We start from the raw sequence: 22946 nt of genomic DNA, 5'->3' as shown, positions 1-22946 counted from the left end.
CCTTTCCTTGGAGGGGTTATTAGCTCTGCTAATGGCCGCCAGCACTCATTTAATTCTTCTTAATGAATGTATGAGTGAGTAGCGGAAGCTATTATGTAGAGCTTAATAAAGGGCGGGAAGGAATTTCCTAAAATTTATTGCCACAGGCTGCTGCTTGAAGATAAAAAATAAATGGTAATTGCTTGGAACAGGAAGGAGGAGGAAGATAAAAAGTCCCTAGACATGAGGTACAAAAACACCAACTGCTATGAACCAAAATCTCAAAGCCCAGAGGAACAAGATGGCCTCCTAGTTCATTTTTTGATGTTTAAGACATTTCCTTTGAACATGGATTCTGGCTGAGAAGCTTGATCTCATCTGAAAGGATTATTTTATGACACTGGAAGGATAAACATTCACCTACGAAGGAAGAACGGATAGCATTAACTCAGATGGCATCTTATGGAAATGTGATTTATACACTAGCAACAAGATGGACAGGTTCAAGGACATCCAGAGTGCATTTTTGGATCATATAAGCACAGCCATGATATTAGCATCACATTCTGAAGTCAACACCTAACATTTTATAGTGCCTTCCCATCACCACCACCTGTTCCATTCTCCACTGTTTTGGTTTGAGCAGGTGAAGAAGGGGGAGTAAGTGAGGGTTGGATGTGTGTGCTACCATTTCTTCAATTTCTGTTATTGTTGGTAAAAATCGAAAGACTGAACAGAAAAGTAGTATCTGTCCTGGAACTTTAAGTGTTTGTTCTACATTAAAATGCTGCAATCATACTGTCATCCTTTGAGTGAACCCTAGGTCAAGTCTCAACAACTGGCAAGAACAAAGTGGAAATCAAAGACTCATCCAGTGTAATTGCAACCTGAAAGAAAAATACAGGTTTTCAAAACTATGCTTTTGATTATGAAGCACAACATTTCTCAGTCCATCTAACTCACTCTGAACTTTACCCAGACAGTATAATCCAACCATACAGATGAGTCTAGGTAAGAAACCTTCGATCAATACCTCTGAACCAGAAGGCTAGCTTCATATGTATGCTTTAGAATTTACTTCCTGTAAATAAAAAGTGACACACCTTGCATATTGTACCAAATACACACTAAGAACTCAGCTAGTGGCCAAAAACAAGGAACCTGTTGGAGTTCTGTGTTAATTAAGGAAGCAGCAAGTTGAGAGCACAACCACTTCATGCTGGACAGAGCAACAGTCTGAAAGACGTAGACCAACACGAGAAACATACGTAGACTTGTCTCAAGTCAACCCAGATCTCACATACGACTTTGCAATAAGACGACACAAGTCTTTTTGCAACCCTGCACAGCCTTTTCAAAATGCAGTGGGGAGGAAATGGCTAAATGGAACTAGAGGAAGAAGTCGGCGAAGTAGCAGACGGGATAGACAAGTCATTAGCTCCCTTGTCAAAACAAAGGTAGAACAAATGAAGTGGAGTGGAGGGCTACCCTATATTTACCAGTCAGTAAATCCACCCAGGAATTTTAAAGGTGAGCTGCAAAGGGAAAAAATTGTACCTCCCCCCCTCCTCTTTTTTGGGAGAATGCGGGGGGGGGGGCGCGGTGGAACTTCTTGATGATGTATGAAAAGCTTTATGGTTGTTTTTTCTGAAAAAAATTGAGGTATTTTTACATTGGAAATTCAGGTCCTGTCTAGCCTGTAAAACACCGTAGTAACTGGAAAACTGTGAAATAATGACAATACAAGAGTCACAACAATGAAAGCTGACCAACTGAGAGGGGAAGGGATTTTTAGTCAAGTCTATTTAAAATCAGTTTTTCTTTACATCTGTTCAAGTTCAATTACTAATATTCTGGAGAAATGAGACCTATTAAAGATTCAATGCCCTCTACCCCTTCAATGATCTAACAATATACATCTTTGGGACATACAGGCCTCCAGAAAAAAACAGGGAAGACCAGAGTTCACATTTCTGATAGTTTTAAAGTAAAATATAAGCAGGGAGGGCAGAGGGAAGGGAACACAACAAAACACACCTTTCAGGCCTGCCTCATTGCAACCTAAAACAGCTCAAAAAGAGCACACACCCAATTTGTCTTTTAAATGCTTTGCAGGTCACCTGTAAGTGCAGATCAGCATCATCTTTAGCAGACAGTAAAAAATTAAGATTTTTTTTTCTAGACAGGGTTTCAGTTCCTTCACCACTCCTATTTTACTAGCCTGGAGGAACAAAATAGAAAAGTAACTGGTCAACCTAGAAAGAGCAGCCAGATTGGAGGATGGGAAGAAGTAGCTCCAGGAGGCAAAGTAGCAGTTTGGGAAATGGAGATGAGAGAAAGTTTTAGCACAAAGATAACTTGGGATAGGGAACTGCAAGACAAGTGTCAAGCATTATGGGATGCATTATGCAAAAAGATAGTTGGAGATTAGGGGGGCAATTACTGAGAGCATTACAGGCTGGCATGGCCGGAGCTTTCTTTGTGAAAATCAAAGCAACAGACCTGCCCATGACTTCCTTCCACATTACTATTTATTATGTGTTGACATGCTCAGCTTCATAAAAGACATACAACACATCCCACAAAGCTTCCAATCTAAATACACAACACAAAATGCACTGGGAGGAACAGAGAATTCAACATGGAATACCGTACTCCCCCCCCCACCCCGCCATACTATTTATATCACCTTTTATGTAATAGCTCAGAGGATCAGAATTGCAGGATTTGTAGAAGTAGTCATTTTGAGGAGAGATTGGAAAGAAAAGGATTTTTTCTACTTTTAAAAATCAATATTTAGCCCTGTGTCAGGGCCATTTATTAACTTTCTGGGATGCGTATTGCTGTTTCTTACCACCACAAGCAGGAACATGGAATCTTAATCATTTCAGAAACAACTGAGCACTGCTGAGTTCCTTGCACTACAAAAATACTGTAACTTCTCAAAATCAATATGTACATTTTACCTATTCAAGGACAATATCTCTCTCTTTTTGGGGGGGGGAGGGTGGAGAGAGGATAGAGGATGAAAAGAGCAGTGACAATTTCCAAAGCAGAACTTGAAGTGAACCAGGGAAGAAAGAAACAGTTGAATGTGGAAGTGATTTTTTCCCCAAAGCAGGAATTTCAATTTCTAGTGTGTGCAAGAATCAGATGTGGGAGGGAAAGTGTAGGTGGAATAGGAGAAAGGAGGAATCAAGGACCTTGTCATTGTGTTTATCAGTAGAACACAACGTATCAAAACAACAGGGAGCTCCATCATCCAGGATGTCTCATAACCACCCACACAGCAGGAAACAGGAGACCAGCTCTGCAGAAAAGTCCTGAACATTTCCTCTGGTCTCCCTTTCACCCCTCCTTCCAATCTACCTACCTGCGTGTACGTACGTGTGTGATAAAACAGCTCTATGCAAAGTACTCTCAGGGGTCAAGCTCCTAAACTGAACTTTTTTAAATAACTCAGACACAACTATGATTTAAAATAATCATTCTCTTAATAGAGAAGCCACCTTAGGAAGCGTTGATGGGAACTGGATCAAATGCATTAGCCTGTCGAATCAGGGGTCGCGTTCAGCTTCATTCTAGTGACAGTCTCCATTCGAGAGAAGTCCAATGTCCTAGTTCTGCAATGAAATACACACATGCAGAACCCACACCCAAGCAGAGACTCAATGACTTTAATGGGACATGTACTCAGGCAAAAACCTGCACCCATCTGATCTCATTGCAAGATCAAACCCAAGACTAGAACAACAGGGGAACAACATGTCAGTATTTAGGTGCACTTGGAGAGTTGGGTAGAAAGTGCTTGCTCAGAGCCTTCTCACCGTGCCTAAAAGTACTTCACTTATAAAGCATTAAATTCATATGGGTGGGTTGGAAGGGTTTTTAATAAACATGGAATCCTCTCCTCCAATTTTTTTTGTCCAAAGAGGCACATTTTTATAACTACCCATTCAATGCATCCGGTGAAGTGAGCTGTAGCTCACGAAAGCTTATGCTCAAATAAATTGGTTAGTCTCTAAGGTGCCACAAGTCCTCCTTTTCTTTTTACCCATTCAACATCATTCTGTAAAAAGTTAATAAATCCTATTGTTTGTTCTTCTTGATTTAAGCATCAAGAAATTAAATTCACCTAAAGTTATTTTCTTGATATACCTCTGACGGCACACTGCTGAGAAGGAAGCCACAACACTTCTGCGGCACCACTTTTTATGTAAGCATCACCTTGGTGTACTGGGATTGTTGCTAGGGTGCAGGATGGAACCATCGTACAAACCAAAGTAAATGGAAGGTGAACTCAAACCACACAATCACACTGTAAGATTGCAGCAAAATGTCTCCAAGGTGGCCACGTGCTCCTTTACTTTGAAAAATTTTAGAGGCAAAATTGACCTGCTTAAAGTAGTGCATTTTTAAAATTCAGCTGCTAGCAATTTCAACTTCAGAGTCATAAAAATGTACTGTGTTAATAATTGAAACCTAAAATGCCTGTCTGATTTGCTATAGTCCTTAGTCCCTCTCCCCAAAGGGCTCCATTTGCCTAGGGGGAGCACTTCACAACCTGCATCAATTTTTAGAAACAACTTCAGTGGATGAAAGCATCACAGCCATACAAATGCTGTCATCCTTTTACTGCCCGAGTTTAAAAAAAGGTGACATCCCAGAGAACCATCTAAAGCGGTTTAATAGTAGAATGGTTATAATATGTCCATCAATCCCATGCACTCCAAATAATCCAGGATACAGTTATTATAACTGCAGTTCACTCATAGTTTCAACATTTCAGACACAAAATCTGCCCTTTATCAACAGACAGACAATGTTCCACCATCTCTTCCATGACTCACTAAGACTAGGATGATGAGGCATCCTTACAGGATGATTCAAACCCAAGTAGTGGCCATTATATGTGCATCATTCCAGGGCCTTCAGATCATCATGTTCAAGGTCCTGCTAAGGCCCACCATTTCCTAATTTGGAAATGTTGCACATTACAGGGCTGTCTGAGCCAGAGAGCAACAGCAGGCGTTACCTTGACCGGTGCATTCTTAACGCCTTCATTATTAGGTAAGGCTAAATAATGTGAACTTGACCAAAATGTTTTAACACTGATCTACTGGGAAGAAAACAGAACTAAACACTCTGTTAATGGTTCTCACTTTACTTACATTATTTACTACATTAAACTGAATATAGCACCTTTAGCTTCTTTGAGTCCTTACCTGACATTAAACAGTGTTGAGTTTACTTTTATTTAATGTTCTTCAAGTCCTGTGTTCTTAACCAGAGCTAGGCAAAGCCATTATCCTGCTCTTTGAAGTTCCCAAGTACCATCAAGTGATGTCTGCTTATCATCAGCACAGCAGTTATTCAGCTGAAATGCATGATGCCTGTGCTTTGCAGAAGCAATTGCTAATTACAGCAACCAAAATGATTGAAGTGTTTAAAGCTAGCAGTTGCCTCCAAAAATCCAACCATTATTATTCTAATCTGCCCTCTGCATGGCTCAGAAGATTACCTACTTAAATAAGAAATGTTATTAACTGTATATTTTGTTAACCAGTCCAATAGGCTTTAGCACTTTGTGGCCTCCTCCAGACCTATTTCAGTTGCAGATTCAGACAGAATCCACAGATTAAATTTGTGAATTCTAATGCAGAAAGCCACAGGGAAAACAACCAAGGAACTACTGCATCACCCCAATCCTCAAAGAATACCTTGCTGCTTCAGTTCTGATCCAAAGACAAAGCAGGGCAAAATGAGATAGTCTTTTTCTCTAAGGACCTAACTATGCTGGTCAGCAAATTCCATAGCAGTTTCCATTATTATCAGCAGTAGTAGTATTACCGCACCATCTAGGAGTCCTACTCTTGGACCAGATTGTGCTAGGTGCTGTACAAACAAAGACGAGAAAGACTGTCCCTGCCCTAAGGGGCTAACAATCTAACTTTAATTCAAGAGACAACAGATGTAGCTCAACAGTTTGTCTCTTTTACCAACAGATGCTGGTCCAATAAAAGATATTACCTAATCCACCGTGTCTCACAGACAGATGGGGAAGTATAAGTAAACAATCAGACAATACTGGTCAGCATGATACACATTTGTCTCTGGAATCTGAAGATAAACATTGAGATAGCTTTGCAAATATGTATGGAGCATGCCCAAGCATGTTGGACAGCATGGGAAAAAAGCATGAAGGTATTTGACTGAAGATGTAACAAATGGAGAGTGGAGGTTGGCATCCCTGGATCAGAGGGGAGAATCAACTGTATAGTGAATGAGAGATGATAGGTCGGGTGGGAATTGACTGTGAAAGGCCTTGAAAATTAATACAAACAGCTTATGTTTGATGTGACAGAGAAATGGGAGCCAGTGGAGGGATTTAAAGAGAGGGGTAACAGGATCAAAACGACTGGTTAGGAAAATTATCTTTACAATGGCATTCTGAAATAATATGAGGGGAGCAAGACTGCATTTGTCAAGGCTAGAGAGAAGGATGCAGCAGTAAACAAGATGCAAGATGAGAGCCATATCTTAGACATGTTACATAGAAAGAATTGGCAAGCTATTGATATAGCCTGGATGTGAGGACCTGGAAAGAGGTCTGAGTCAAAAATGGAGCACTACAGCCCTACCAATACACATTTTTCCTCACAGATGAGGAATATACAGGGGTAAGCAACATCTAAAGCAGGGGTGGGCAAATTTTTTGGCCTGAGGGCCACATCGGGGTTCCGAAACTGTATGGAGGGCCGGGTAGGGAAGGCTGTGCCTCCCCAAACAGCCTGGTCCCCGCCCCATATCCACCCCCTCCCACTTCCCGCCCCCGACTGCCCCCCTCAGAACCCCCAACCCATCCAACACCCCCCCACACCCTCCTTACCATACCACTCAGAGCACCAGGACTGGCAGCCGTGCCGCCGGGCCAGAGCCAGACATGCCGCCGTGCAGTCTAGAGCATTAGGGCAGGCTGGTGGCTCCCGCAGCCGTGCTGCCCAGCAGGAGCTCGCAGCCCCACCGCCCAGAACGCTGGCGGCACGGCGAGCTGAGGCTGTGGGGGGAACACAGCAGGGGAGGGGCCAAGGGCTAGCCTCCCCAGCCGGGAGCTCAAGGGCCAGGCAGGAGGGTCTCGTGGGCCGGATGTGGCCCGCAGGCCGCAGTTTGCCCATCTCTGATCTGAAGTGACGTGTATGATCATACCTTTTATATTGTAGGGGTAATTATTATTATTATTTGAATTATGCTAGCACCCAGAGGATGCACCCCCCTTGTGCTATGTATTGTTCAAACACATAACAGGAGACGACCTTTGCTCAAAGAGCTTTTCTCACTCCCTACAACTAAATCCCAAGAAAGGGCATCTTGGATCTGTTTTGTACCTTGGAGATCTTCAGGAAGCGTTTATTAAATAACCATACAGTAGGTAATACCATAAAAGGTACATAGAAATTGTATTTAGGAGGATCCACCAAGAGTCATCATTACATAAATGTTAGAATGGAGAGAACCTCTGTCAAATTATCTATATCTTAATAGAAATAATAGTTTCGCATTTAATTTAGTACTTTTCACTGGAGCATTCCAAAGCTGTTTGCAAACATTAAGCATACCCAGATATAATACAAGACTTCTTTCTCCAACAGCCATTGCAATCGTTCTGGCTAACCTGGAAAATACAGTTTTAAAACAACTTTATACCTGGACAGCTTTACAGAGGATGTGCAGGAGGCTTACAGTTAGTAAAAATAACACACAAACACATTCGAGTGTGCATATGTGTAGCCTAAACTACATTGCTAGATGCGTTAATCTTTTTCATAACTATTACCTCCCCCCAAAAAACTTCACTAAGACGGAGATATTACCAGGCTACAGAGTTTAATTTTTGTAAGGCCATAAAACACTAATAAGAGTTAGACCCCACAATATCTTCACTGTCCCTTTACCTACCTATGATCAGACTTCTGACTTTAAGACAATATTAATACAGTGGGTTGAACTGTGCTCCCCAGATAACCCCCATGAATCCCACTTACAGACAAAAGTTTAAATCTTCAGAATTGCTGAACTTTTTAAACATACATATTATTACACAAATATTTACAAAGCCACTTTCCTCAAAGTTGCTCAGGAAAGCTCCTTTTGTAAAACTGTAAAAACAATCTAAAATACAATACAAACAATATGAAACAATACTGAAACAGATGCTAGGCAGGAGGCAGCAATTGAAACTGAAGACAGTGCTGATAAAATATTTTCAAAATTGTATTTCTACTGTTTAAAGCAAGGAAGCGTAGACTGAAATGAATGCAGTGCTCCCATGCTCCTGCCCCAAAGTCCTTATGATAAGTGACAAGGCACCATACCTTACAACCTAAAATGCAGCAGTTCATTCCCTTAGTGCAAGGGATGTCAAAGAGATATGCACCATCAGAAAGAAGGCCTCAAACCAGTCAGGATTATGGGCTTTAAAAGTAATTATTGTATAAGACTTTAAGTTCAATAGTTCTACAATATTCTTTTAGCAACTTTTTAATAATAGTGTTTGATTTAAAAGACCTGATTGTTCACCATCTTCTAATTCAGGGCGGTCACTTCTGATCCCAGATCTTACCATTAGTTTTTGATACCACCTTTGACATATCTCTCTCATTAAAGGGCTACAGACCATTTTGTCAGAACAGAAATTATACCAACTACTATACAAGATCCGGAAAAGACATCTAGTGGCTAGGTTTTAAAATTTCTCAAGGTTCATTTAAAAAAATATCACAAAAGATTAAATAAAAGAGTAACACCTGCAGTTGAGTTTTCTACAGCATATCCTCACTGACAATTGCTGTAGTTATAAGAGAAACTGGTGAGATCAAGAACATAACACAAAGCATCTTAGTGAGTCATTAAACATATCTAGCAGTCAGTAGAGATGGCTTTTTGAAAACATGAAGTTTCAACACACACACAAAGAAATATTTTCAGGAAACCTGAATGACTTCCAAGTTAGTTTTACATCTTCATCTTCTACAACTGACACTCCCAACTGCTTGAAAATTAGCAGTACTTTTTCTTGATATAGACAAGGAATTACCAGTGATTAAAAGTTTTAACAATTTCTACAACAGCTGTGCCAATTTCTATCTTTCTTTGCAAATCAGGAGCTGATCAGACTAGTGGTTATACTGTACTGCAACAAGTTGACAGTGCTAAGTTAATAGATGGTTTTTGCCTTCAGCACTTTAGATGGTGGATGGGTACAGTAAATAAAGCTTCTCTTTGTACAGCGTTTATGACAGGAAACACAGGGAGCATGCGCAGCAGTTCCCTTCACACTCCCAATTGTGATGAAAATCTGACACACAGAGGAAATATATGGCAGGGGGGAATTCCTGTATTTTCTCAAATTTCAGTATCCCAGTTAGCATGTACTATTAAAGGGCAGTGGTCACATCAAATTCAGCACCGCCTTAATCATATATAATGCTCACGTTCTCAGAGTCCATTATTTTGTCTCAAAGTCCATTATATGTAAATATGCAACACAAACCAGAATACAGTAATGTTCAGTACAGAAACTATTTGATGAGCTTTAAGAGAACAGAACTAACAGGATTTGCTTTACTGATGACTGAGAAAGCAACTTACAGGAGGCGTTTATTCAGAGGCAGACTGGACATTCTCCATATTTATGTTCAGGGACTTGAGTATGCTTTAATTGACATGGCAGAGATGAGGTAGGAAGAAAAGTTAGACCAGAATATAAATGCACTGCAGTGCATCAGCACAGCAGCATTTATGGATAAATGACTGCTCAAAACAGTCATATGCAGCAACACTTGTTTTTTAATACAAGTAATTAAAAGAAGCCTTTGTAATTAATAATCTACACAGAAAATCCATCACTCAGTAAAAATGACAGAGCAAAGATATGCTACAATACTGATCAGCTATCCTTTAGACTCCTGGGTGAATCCTGATCTCGCCGACATCTGTGCAAGTTAGCAGTAACCCCACTAAAACAGTGGAATTAAATTGCTGTAAAACTGAGAGCAGAATCATGCTTTATACACACAATAAGAGACTATAAACCAGACATCCTGGAAAGGGAACAGCAAAGCAAGGTATGGACAGACCTAACTTTGTAGAGACTTTAGGCAGCACTGAAGGCTGAATCTCAAGGAAACTTGCATTCAGAATTCCTAGTAAACACACAGCAGGGAATGTCATTCTAGACAGATAAACTAAGCATGTGGATAAGGGAATCTTCCCAGAGTGTAAAAAAAAAGAAAAAGAAAAAAGAAAAACTTAAGCAATGTTATACGATTTGTACCAAATGTTGCCCTCCAGTGTCTGCAGCTCCTATCAACTTCAACAAAACTCACACTGAGCATTTAAGAACAGAGCTGGGGTCAAATACAGTAGCTAAAGAGGAATAATTGAAAGAGAGTAGGAAAGAGCCATCATAATTGCTCGCTAAAATTCTCTAGATACTGATTAATATTTCTGTCCAATATTTAGTGCTTCACCTTCCTTTAAACTAGAACAGCAAGCACTGATAAGCAGACTGACTCCCACAGTTCAAGTTTAATTTGAGTTCCATCAATACAGAAACAAGATTTGATAGAATATCCAACAAAACCCTTTGTAACTTCTGCTTAAATTGGTTTTATATTTCTACAACAATACTCCTCAGTGATTCACAGCAGATCTTTTAATACATCTGGCATGCACATGAAGACGACTTGTGCAGCAACAGTAAACCCACATCACAAAAGACTACTGGGTGAAGACAGTGGCTCTCATTATAATGATATCAATAGATATAGTACATAAAATACAGGCCAGAAAATATGGAAAGCACAAGATATGTGAAACAGTAAGTAATTCTAAAAAAATTCCTATTTTCAAGAGTATACTTGGCTTTTACTACATTCATACAGACAGAAGCAAAAGTGAACATAAACCAGTCACAACACTGTGTAGAAGAAACAGTGAACACAGGCTAATGTCATAAGCATCACACTAACATACGTTTAATCCTACAATGTTACACATTTGGAGTATATCAACATGACTGCAGCAACATTCTACACAGTTGTGAGATTTAAAAATTATGAGTCAACAGTACTGTAATTCAAGGCTTCAGCTTTATCAATTTACCACTCGCTGAATATTCAATTAGCACAGGTCTGCTATTGGAAATTGAAGTAAAAAGAAAAGGAGGACTTGTTGCACCTTAGAGACTAACCAATTTATTTGAGCATGAGCTTTCGTGCATCCGATGAAGTGAGCTGTAGCTCACGAAAGCTCATGCACAAATAAATTGGTTAGTCTCTAAGGTGTCACAAGTACTCCTTTTCTTTTTGCGAATACAGACTAACACGGCTGTTACTCTGAAACCTGGAAACTGAAGTGTTATTATTCCAGATAAACATTTAGATTATCTGAAGTCAGCTAACAGTTATACCTTGTCTGACATCCTGTCATGAAACCCGAAAAAGGAGTTATATTTACATTCACAAGTGATAAGTTTAACATGATTATACAGTAGTAGTGGTAGTGATTGCAGCAGCAGCGATCTATTCTTATTTATATTACAATAGTGCCTAGAGGCCCAACTGAGATTGAGGACCCGTTTTTCTAAGCACTGTAAGAACAAAGAAAAGGAGTACTTGTGGCACCTTAGAGACTAACCAATTTATTTGAGCATGAGCTTTTGTGAGCTACAGCTCACTTCATCGGATGCATACTGTGGAAACTGCAGAAGACATTATATACACAGAGACCATGAAACAATACCTCCTCCCACCCCACTCTCCTGCTGGTAATAGTTTATCTAAAGTGATCATCAAGTTGGGCCATTTCCAGCACAAATCCAGGTTTTCTCACCCTCCGCCCCCCCACACACAAACTCACTCTCCTGCTGGTAATAGCCCATCCAAAGTGACCACTCTCCCTACAATGTGCATGATAATCAAGGTGGGCCATTTCCAGGTTTTCTCACACCCCAACCACCCCCATACACACACAAACTCACTCTCCTGCTGGTAATAGCTCATCCAAGTCACTTTGGATGAGCTATTACCAGCAGGAGAGTGAGTTTGTGTGTGTATGGGGGTGACAAACTCACTCTCCTGCTGGTAATAGCTCATCCAAGTCACTTTGGATGAGCTATTACCAGCAGGAGAGTGAGTTTGTGTGTGTATGGGGGTGGGGGGGGGGGTGAGAAAACCTGTATTTGTGCTGGAAATGGCCCACCTTGATTTTCATACACATTGTGAGGAGAGTGGTCACTTTGGATAAGCTATTACCAGCAGGAGAGTGAGTTTGTGTGTGTGGTTTTTGGAGGGGGGTGCGGGGGGGTGTGAGAAAACCTGGATTTGTGCTGGAAATGGCCCACCTTGATTATCATACACATTTTAAAGAGAGGTTTCAGAGGAACAGCCGTGTTAGTCTGTATTCGCAAAAAGAAAAGGAGTACTTGTGGCACCTTAGAGACTAACCAATTTATTTGAGCATGAGCTTTGAGCTGTAGCTCACGAAAGCTCATGCTCAAATAAATTGGTTAGTCTCTAAGGTGCCACAAGTACTCCTTTTCATTTTAAAGAGAGTGGTCACTTTGGATGGGCTATTACCAGCAGGAGAGTGAGTTTGGGGGGGGGGGGGAGGGGGGAGGAGGGTAGGAAAACCTGAATTTGTGCTGGAAATGGCCCAACTTGATGATCACTTTAGATAAGCTATTACCAGCAGGAGAGTGGGGTGGGAGGAGGTATTGTTTCATGGTCTCTGTGTACATAATGTCTTCTGCAGCTTCCACAGTATGCATCCGATGAAGTGAGCTGTAGCTCACGAAAGCTCATGCACAAATAAATTGGTTAGTCTCTAAGGTGCCACAAGTACTCCTTTTCTTTTTGCGAATACAGACTAACACGGCTGTTACTCTGAAACCTGTAAGAACATAATGAACGAAAATATCTTGAGCCCAGGTTTAATTCTTATCTACCAGGGAGCTCCTCTTTATACACTTAAAATGAAGTGAAGGACAGAAGAGAAAGTCTCATATTCAGCAAAAAGAAAAGGAGTACTTGTGGCACCTTAGAGACTAACCAATTTATTTGAGCATGAGCTTTCGTATTCAGGGCTCCTTTGGGAAGTTCCCCACCATCACCTCTTTCCCCTCCCCCCCCCACACGCTTAGTTTCAATTACTTTCCAAATGAGCCTTGCAGCAAAGGAGGCTCATGCAGCACAACCATGCACGGTCACAGCGGGACTTTCCCAATAGCAGTTGGAAATTCACTACTATCTCATGAGTCTAGTAGGTTTCAAACTGCCCTTAAGTAGACTTTAAGCTACATAAGTGTGTGGAAGTCTTCTACTTGCATGAACAGGAAAACATGGGAGTCCCATAAGCACCTGGTCAATGTAAGTTTCTGGGCAAGGTGTAAAGATACTAACAAAAATGAAGTCTCTCTTTGTATCCTAGCATTTATCAATAAAGAGTGTGTAGCGTTAGTGTTTGGAAAAAAACCAAGGGAATTAAATCCAAAAATATATACTAATTTAAATTATTAATAATCTTACACTACACTCAAGTCAAACAATGCAAAAGTTAAAGTTTTCTTAATAAGGTTAAGTTCCATCCATCATACATATGGATTTTTTTTTATTACTAACCCAAATGTATATTTTAACATTCAGTGGGCCAAGTTCTGCCCTCCGATATGCACTCACACTTCAGTTCATTTGAAAAGGAGCTGAGCAGCTGCAGACCAAGGGTAAATGAAGGCTCCATGAGTACAAAAAGGGCAAGTTAAGGTTATTATGAGAACTTCAATTTTGCGTTTCTTGACGTGAGTGCTTTAGCATTCCATTAACTGTAATTTGTATTTAATATAATATGGTTGTATTATTATGTACAACTGTCTTACAATACTAAAGAAGCCACGTGTCGTTCCATTTTGTACAAAATGCTGCATGCCTCTTAAGAAAAGCTCATTCCTCTAAGAGAGAGCAGACATGGATTGTATACTCTTCAGGGCAGGGACCCTGGACTCAGTCCTCTGCTGAAAGAAGCATGAGCTCATCACATGAGGAGGAGAGGTACAGGTGGCCTTTCCACTTCCCCTAACCCTAGGCTGGCCAGGAACTGAAGCAGCCCATGGTGCACGTTAAAGTACTCTAAGGGATGCTGTAACTGGCTTGGAACTGCCCTCCCTTAGAAGCCATTATGTTGGCAAGGATCACAATGAACTCCAGCCCACAGAACAGCTCCGATATCGGGGCAGGAAGGGAAGAAGGAAGGGTCAGAAGCTCTGATGGCTGTACACCGGTTGAGGATTCCCCCATGGTGGGGAAAGCTTCAACTGCCCATTTAGGAGAGATTTAAGGCCCCTTTGCACCACTCCAGTAGAACAGATGGACATTAGTGGGGCCAAGAGTCTGATGACTTGTCTTTTTACATGTTGAGAGCATGTAGGGCATTATTGGCACTATATAATGAACAATAGCTAAAAATGGAGTTACTCTCATGCAGGTTGTTTTGATGTACATTGTTATCCATAATTACTTACACTTTAACCACGTTGCTAACCAACTAGCAGTGCAGAACACTCAGGCATTTGAGATTTTTTTTAAACATTGCATATGGGTGTGGTTCTGTCAGTTTTATATTAAATAGAACTTCGCTCTGAAAGTGGCTCCACTGAAATCAATGGGACAGCTTATTAAATAAGGTACTACTTGATGTAAGGGTGACAGATGTCCCATACATAATGTCCACTCAATGGGATTCTGTTCTCTCATGGGGACATTCTGTGTATGGTAGAGTTAAACCTATCAATGTATTTTTGCCATTAATTATTTTTATAAACTTTCCTTCCTTGGAACTTTAACACTAACAATCATTTTTAAAAGACAGACTGACATGGACTTTGCTAAGAGATTTATAAAAAGAATATTAAAAATTGTTCAATAGGTCACCTTTGTGCCAAGGCCAAATATAGTGTTCTTTTAAACAGACGTTGCTGCGGGTGACAAGCCATTCCACCTGCTCCTCTCTCAGCTATCTGCGATGACATAGGTCCCTTCGTTGAGACCTTACCTTGGGTAGCCCAGCCTCCAGTTTCTCTTTAAATACGCATTAGGTTTGACTGAAAACGAGACACCTGACTTTCCGGGGGACAAGATGGTGCACACAATATGGCAGAGAACATGCACACACTGATTTAGATCTTACAGGCAACCATATAATGAAAATACTAAAGAGAAATTACATAAAACAATTAGATTTTAAAATCCTGAAAAGAATCCCAATTTGTTTTTATACCATATGATCCACAGCAGCTTTATGAATAAGAAGTGAAATATGAATCACTCTCTTTCCATATACCAAAAAGGCAGTAAAGACAGATTATGGACTATTTTTTTTACATGGCAAGAAAACTACTGATACGCAATTTGAGAGAGACGGGGAGCACCTGAAGCTATGTTTTTCCTCTCTACAACCTAAACAACCAGACTATTTTTTAAAAATTACATATAATTCATTCCCAAGATAACATTTTGTAGGCAAGGTTTCAGCCAGGAGCTATGCTTTTATGACAAGCCCAAAACAGGGATGAATGACTAGAAACAGCAGCAGAGTCTTAAATACTAGCTGCGCTACTGAGGTAAGATGCTTTTCCTCATGTGGATAAGCGAGACTGAACTTTTGCAGTCCCCTTAACAGATGTACGAGTCTTGAGGTTCCCTTTCAAGTTGTATTCTTTTTTTAATCAAGACACTGAGGTCTCTTGTGGACATATGGAGTATTGCCATAATAGACAATATTTTTTCTTGTAAATGTGCTGGGTTCTTCTGACCTCATGTCATCCTGACAAAAAGTTACCTTCTGTCTATTCCTGTAAAATGATCAAAAAGCAGGATTTCTGCCTTGACTCCCAGATCAAAACACCAAACTCGGTTGGAATATTGTGTTACTTGCAGTTTAGTACTCTGTTTCTCGCTCCATCCCATCTAAGCTTGAAGCTCTGTCTAGAGCAGTGGTTCTTCAAAGCCGGTTTGCCGCTTGTTCAGGGAAAGCCCCTGGCGGGCAGGGCCAGTTTATTTATCTGCCGCGTCCACAGGTTCGGCCGATCACAGCTCCCACTGGCCGCGGTTCACCGCTCCAGGCCAATGGGGGCTGCGGGAAGCGGTGCGAGCTGCGGGATATGCTGTCCACTCTTCCCGCATCCCCCATTGGCCTGGAGCGGCGAACCGCGGCCAGTGGGAGCAGCAATCGGCCGAACCTGCAGACGTGGCAGGTAAACACACTGGCCCAGCCCGCCAGGGGCTTTCCCTGAACAAGCAGCAGACCGGCTTTGAGAACCACTGGTCTAGAGAAGCAGAGGCAACAGAGATGGGGCAGACATGTGTACTTGATTAAAAAATAATAAAATACTTGGTTTGGAGTGTTTTTGCAGTGCGAACATGCCACTGATACCACAGCTGTCATAGGCCTATCATCCAGCTTCCCAAGAATTAGCTTCACTTTTCAAACAATCACTGTACGGACACATTGTGTGGGAAGAGGGGAGAAATACAAATCATTTTTAATCATTGATTATTTTAATATTTTAAACACACTCAAGACTTCTGCAGCATCTGTCTGCAAATAATGTTAAGAATGATACTGAATTTCCTGAACACTGGGAAATTCAGGATGAAGAATAGTTTCACAAATTAAGTCCCCTTACAAAATAAGTGTCGGGCACATTTATTTTAATAAACTTTTTCACCTGCTGTTTAATTGTGTTCCCAGAGAAAGCAAAGCTTTCAAAGTTATCTGATGGCCAAAGATGACAAATGCTGGTCCGTTTCCTGCATGAATAAAGTTATTTTGAGTGGAATAAAAATGCTAAATGACGATTGTCAGAATCATATTTTCTAGCCTAAGAAAGCAGTTAGAAGCATGTTGTCTCAGAAGAACTTCTGAACTCAAAGTAAGTGCGGGATAGAGATTTAGTAAAAAAACATTTCAGCAACATATTTTTCTGTCTGTCTGTCTTTTAAAGGGGAACCATAGCTTGAAATCTAATCAGTTAAAAATACATTTAACCTGCCCCTGAATCCCACTGCCCTTTTTTGGGGGGGAATGGGGGGGAAGCTTTAAAAATCACATTTCTCTGTCCCGTTACTGGGTGCAAGGCCCACACAAACATAAGGTGACACTAAGCTCCCAGTCCTGCAAGGTGCTTCACACAGGCGAACACCTCTGCTTCCATGAGCATCATAATACAGGACTGAGGCCTCACTGGCTACCTAGGAGCACAGTGAAAATGAGCGTCCACAAAAGATGTCAAATACACAAAGTAAAAAACGAAACAAAGCAGTTCTCTTTGTCTTGGGTATTACTACTATAGTAAATATAAGTGTTTCAACAAAAGTGATATATTTCAGTTGCCCTTTACGTAGACACAAAAAAGGTTAGTCATGACATGAAGCACAGCATCCTCACTTGAGTCAATTGGTCCAAATCTTTTACATACAGAATTCAAAGGATTCAAAAAACAAACAAAAAATGTTTCTAAAATGTCTGCCCTGGATAACATTATGAAGAAGTTGCTTTCCCCGAAGTTAGCTATATAAGAATGCCCACTGGGGTTTCACAAAACTGGGAAACAGCAATCTAACCATGAAAAAAATATGATCTTACCAGCTGATCACATAGAGGGGTCACCAGAAACCTTAGGGAGCAGAAGAGGGAAGACACAAAGGCTAATACCCTTCTTTCTGAAAACATTTCAAAATGTTCTTTCAAAACATTTTCAAAACATTTCATACAATTTAAGAAAACACTAATTTGCAGGCTAACTACAAATCAAACAGGGCAGCAATCAAAACACCTACCATGTTCCACGAAGACATTGCAATGTGGGCCTCCATGCCTAGATGATTCTTTCTTCCCTGCTCCTTTGATAAAGTGCAGGGCAGGCAGACTTGGCCTCCTCTGGTCCCCAAGAACTTTTCCAGGCTGCTGCCCCATAAAGTAACAATAGGCAATCTTTCCCAGGACAAGAAGGGTGTGGAGACGGAGATCCCTGATCTTCCAGGTTGGCAGAGAATTTGGAAGTAAAATAATATTTTAGATGTGTGCGTTTGTTACGTTTACTGCATCAGCAAACTGATCACTTTAAGCAGAGAGTTCAGTCAGGTGCACAGATTCTTTCCACTCTTTAAAAACTGCAACAAGACTCTTCAGGTGGCTTTATGCAAAGCTGAGAGTTATAAGATGTTCCACTTACTTAGTAGCTACAAGTGTTACCAAAGTTTCAAGTTCTTGTCTGTAATGAGTCTTCCACTGAGTAAGTGGGAACTAGTTCATCTTACCAATAAGAAAACCACATATAGGGTCACCCAGGCAGGAAATAGTTATTCCCATTGCAATCAATGTCAGGGTTTCTTTTTTTCTCCTTTTCTTTTGCATAGCACTTAGTTAATAAAGGCCAAAAAGCCAGCGATTTGGCTTCAAGTATTAGTAAAGTCAGAGAGAGTCAAGTGTGTTAGAGTCATTTTAGATTTCCAAATAAACAAGGTGCAGACAGTTCAAAGTCTTTGGGGATCCATAATGACTTTGGAGTGAGGGGGATGTTTCAGTGGTGGAACTTGCAGTCATCCAAGCCCAACAGATTTGCCTTCTCTGATAACAGGTTTTCTGCCACTCTTACCATTGCTACCTCTCTGATGCTCTGGGTAAAGTGAAGCAAGTGATTGGGCACTTCAGGATCATTTTGGAGCAGAAGCAATAACAATCATCAAGATATGACGGGTAACGAATTACCCATCTGCACCAGCTTGCTGCTTATAAGGCAGAGAAGCCAAACCTGACTTGTTCCTTATTGCTCATGAAGGATATAGATGCCACTCTACTCAGGTCATTCGATGCTGGTGGCAGGAAAGAGGCGTTAGTCCAGTGATGCTCTCCAGGAGGAAGGTTTCTGCACAGCAGCCAGAAAAGGTCAAGCTGGGGTGACCGGGCTGGCTTCATCCCAATTGGAGAGCGTAACACTTTGAAAGGCCAGCTTGGTGAGTTATAGCAAGGCTATGGCTTCTGATCATCCCAAAGCTTGACAAGGGAGTTAGAGAGGCCAAGAACCCTAATCCCCACATGCCCTGAATGCTCCCAGGGGCCAGAATAATGGCGGGGGAGTGGGGAGGGAGACACGACTGCAGTATGACAAGGGGTAGAAACCTCGGGGGGAGGGTGTCAAACCCCAGTCTGGGGTGGGGAGAGGAAACAAAGAGGATGAAGCTCAGCGCTGGTGGGGGGGGGGGAGGGGAGATCAAACGCCCCAAAAGGGGGGGGGCAAGGCCTAGTCTGAGGAGGGAGGAAGCCCCTTGGGGCGGAGGGCAGGGAAGGGATTAAGCCCCAGCCTGGGGGGAGGGGACCCCAGAGGGACGGGGCAGGGCTGCCGTCTGGGGGGAGCGGGGGCAGTGACGGGCTAAGGGGCCGGGGCTGGGGCCCCCCGGGGGCGGCTGCGAGTTCCCGGCTCCCCCCCGCCCCGGCCAGTCACATCCCCGCCCTGCCTCCGGCCAGCCGCCGCCTCTGCCTCCGGCCGCCTCGCCGCCGCGGGGCTCGCACCGGCACCGGCACCGGCACCGGCACCGGGCGGGGGGGTCCGCTGCCGGCTCGCTCAGGGCGAGAGGAGCCCGCGGCACACGGCGGCCATGACGGGAGCCTGCTGGCGCCCGAGCGAGGCTGCGAGGGGCGGGGCACGCAGCGGGCGGGGGCGGGGCAGGGGGCGGGGCGAAGGACGGGGGAGAAAAGTGGGGAAGGGGAGGAGAAGTGGGGGGAGGAGTCAGAGGAGATAGGGGGGAACTGTACCCAATTGTCTGACAGTCCCACCGCAGCTGGGGGGGGGGAGTCTCTAGTGGGAGTGACCCCCCCACATACCCCTTACCACTCCTATGTGACCTGGAGCAAGTCAAGTCAGTTACACTATCCCGTGCCTCTGTTTCCCCACCTGTAGAATAGGGATAATACCACTTCCTTCCGTCCCCCGTTCGGCCGGCTGGGGGGGTTAGACTGTAAAATGTGTGCGGCAAGGGCGGGCTTTTGCTACGTGCTCACACAGCGCCCAGCACGCTGGTGGGCTCCTGCTTGCCAGACACCTCCTCCCAGACCTGCTCTGAGCCGGCCTCTCTGGCACTGTACTTACCAGGGTGGGGGCCCTGGAAGAGAGTCCTTTACCACATTGGGGGATGTGCCCACTGAGATATTTGCAGCATTTCCAAGTTTGTGGCCTGATCCTGCCAGGTGCACCCAGCAGTTGTTGTTGCTGCTCTCAGAGAGTACTTGGCACTGCACAGGATCAGGCCCACTGAGAGGGCATGCCCACAATTAACCTAATTACATAAGCCGTAATGATCATTTATTTTCATTGGTGCCCACTGTTCTTTATGTCTACTCACTCAATGCTGTTCCTGTCTGCTCCTCCCGGCAACTCCACTCCTCCTGCTAATGCTCGCTCAGACTGCTCCCCAAGCTGGATCTCTCACCTGACCCATTGTACACCCTGGCTCACTACTCTCTCCAAGGACTTGTCTACATGGGGAAATTGACCAGAATAACTATTGCAGAATAAACTATTCCAGAAGAACTCCCCCTGTGAACGCTGTTATGCTGGAAAAAGACTGCCTTCTTCTAATTTAGCATAATCCATTTTCAAAGTGGATTAAGCTAAACCAGGAAAAGGACTCTTGTATTTCAAGGAAAAGAGCATCCATACAGGGAATTATTCCAGAATAGCTATCATGCTTTAAATTTACCCTCTACTTTATTCTGGGACAACTTCCCTGTGTAGACAAGCCATAAATGTCTTCCTCTCCCCTTAGGTTACAACTGACTCTGTAAAAATGCTATGTGGTTGTTTAGGAATTAACCCCATCTATGTTGTCTACCATGTACCAACAACTTCCATTGTATCCCACCACATTCTACCCGTTGTTCCCTGTAATTCTGTCTTGGGCATCTGGCAACATGAGCTTTCCTCTCTTGATTTAGAGATGTCAGTGAAGCCCTGCACAGAATTATTTCTCTTATGTCACTGCTGCTTATTTGCTCTTCCCAGAGGATGGGCTGCAAGCTTGATGTTTCTTTTCCAAAAGCACAAGTTCAGGAACCTGGCAGCATTCTCTGAATGCAGCCATCCAGCTGATCCCCCTGAGCCAATCTGTTTTTCCGCGCTGTTTGCAGAGTCTATAAATCCTGTTGTTGGCTATTTCAGTCATTTAGACTGTTAACTCCTTGGGGCAGGGACTGCTCCATCTCTGTTTCAGAGAGGGACAAGCACGGCGACCATGCTTAAAGATTGCCAAGTCCCTGAAACAATCAGCTCCAAGTTTTAAACTCTTTGCCCATCCCCAGGGTAGCTGACAGGGCAGGCTCATGTGAAGACAGTGATGGATCCTCTTCTCACAAAAGCTTGGATTTTCAATTGTGCCTAAGGAAGTTAGGTACCCAATTTTAATGGGAGTTTGGCACCTAACAGCCTAAGACTCCTTTGAAAATCCCAGCCTAGGCTCATCTCCCTCTCAGTGCAAGTTATGGGGAAGGGCAGGAATCAAAAGCAGCCTACTCAGATAAGGGAACATGTCAGTTCAGGAATTGAATAGAGACTATGTGAACCCCAGAAATGCCCTTTGCAACTTGCCTTCAGGGTTTAGTTGTGGGTTTGCTGCACTAGCAGGAATTGCATAGACCACTGGAGACCTCTAGTGGCCATTTAGAAAAAATATCAGATTCCATTTCTTAGAACACATGAAAGGAAATAGCCCCTTACCTGTGCTGATGCTTCTGTTCAGAGGCCCCCGCCCAGCAGGACCAGTAAGTGTTAGTTACTTGGCTTCACAGTAATTGATATGTTCACACACCTTCACCTGTTTGACACGTCCAAGGAATCTAACTAGGAGCTGGAAACTTCCTCTGCTAAAACCAAAAGGAAACAAAAAGCTCAGATCTGAAACAGATGGGCTGGATTTTTAACTAACTTCTCACCCATCTCCGGCTGCAGATCCATGTGTATCGACCCGTGTGACCTATGTAGACATGTGAGAGGGAGATGGGGCTGGTGAAAGACAAACTGGGGCATGGAAGGCGGTCTTATCAGAGAAGCCCCCTACAGGCAAAGACACTGCACATTTTCTGTTAGATAGATAGTTAGATCCTTGTTCTTCCTCTGAAAGAAGAGCCTGACCATGGGCCATTTTGATTAGAGATCCACTCAAGAAGAGGCACCACAGGCTCCTTTCTTCCTCCATTCCTGAACCTGAACCTGCTGGTGACAAGAGGAGGTCCCATGGTTACAGTAGAGCGCTGGGAGGAAAGATAGCCCTGGGTCTAAATCCAAGCCAAGCAACTCAGTCTCCACTGGCACTAATCTCATTTGGAAATTGGTTTCTCTCACATCGTTCAACCATATTAGCTAAACTACTTTCAAGAAAGGTTTAAGCCCATCTGCACTCCCCCTTCCTCCAAGAACTATTACAGGGTTGTAGTGTGAGGCTGCCAGAGGTCCAGAAATATGGCAATATTTTAAATTCACATAGCAATTTCCAATCAAGCCATTTCTGGATGACAGCTGACAAAACCCTCCTGGGAGGCAGCGAAGAGCAGTAATTTCATCCCTCAGCCCACTTTTAAACCAGGTTAAGGTGCTGAACGTGGTTTAAAGGCAGAGAGAGTAGTTAAGGATACAGGGTAGAATGTGGGTAATTCACCTGGCCGCCTTTTGCCTGAGTCAATCCCCTTGGAAAGCAGGAACCATTGCTGAATACTGTCTTGCTATTTATATTGCTCCACACCCAATAGCATTTAAAAGCTACATACTAAAGCTGGGCAAAAATCCCCAAACTCCCCCTTTCCAGCAACAAACAAAATCTTGACTCAGTGACTTGGGTAAAAGAACATAATCTGCTATCATACAA

General features: G+C 42.8%; 1 protein-coding gene across 1 annotated transcript in view; it reads right to left on the bottom strand.

Annotated features, from left to right (window-relative positions):
• Positions 1-19688, bottom strand: part of ABL1 (ABL proto-oncogene 1, non-receptor tyrosine kinase) — a 122658-nt gene extending 102970 nt beyond the window's left edge. The window contains exon 1 of the mRNA XM_048823367.2: positions 17871-19688. Within this exon, the coding sequence (XP_048679324.1) occupies positions 17871-18006 (136 nt within the window). The 5' untranslated portion in view covers positions 18007-19688. The remainder of the gene's footprint in view (positions 1-17870) is intronic.
• Positions 19689-22946: the final 3258 nt, after the last annotated feature.

Source organism: Caretta caretta, chromosome 16 (assembly GCF_965140235.1).
Source record: "Caretta caretta isolate rCarCar2 chromosome 16, rCarCar1.hap1, whole genome shotgun sequence".
NCBI classification, from domain to species: Eukaryota; Metazoa; Chordata; order Testudines; family Cheloniidae; genus Caretta; species Caretta caretta.
Note: the sequence above shows the minus strand (reverse complement) of the source record. Positions and strands in the feature narration are given on the sequence as shown.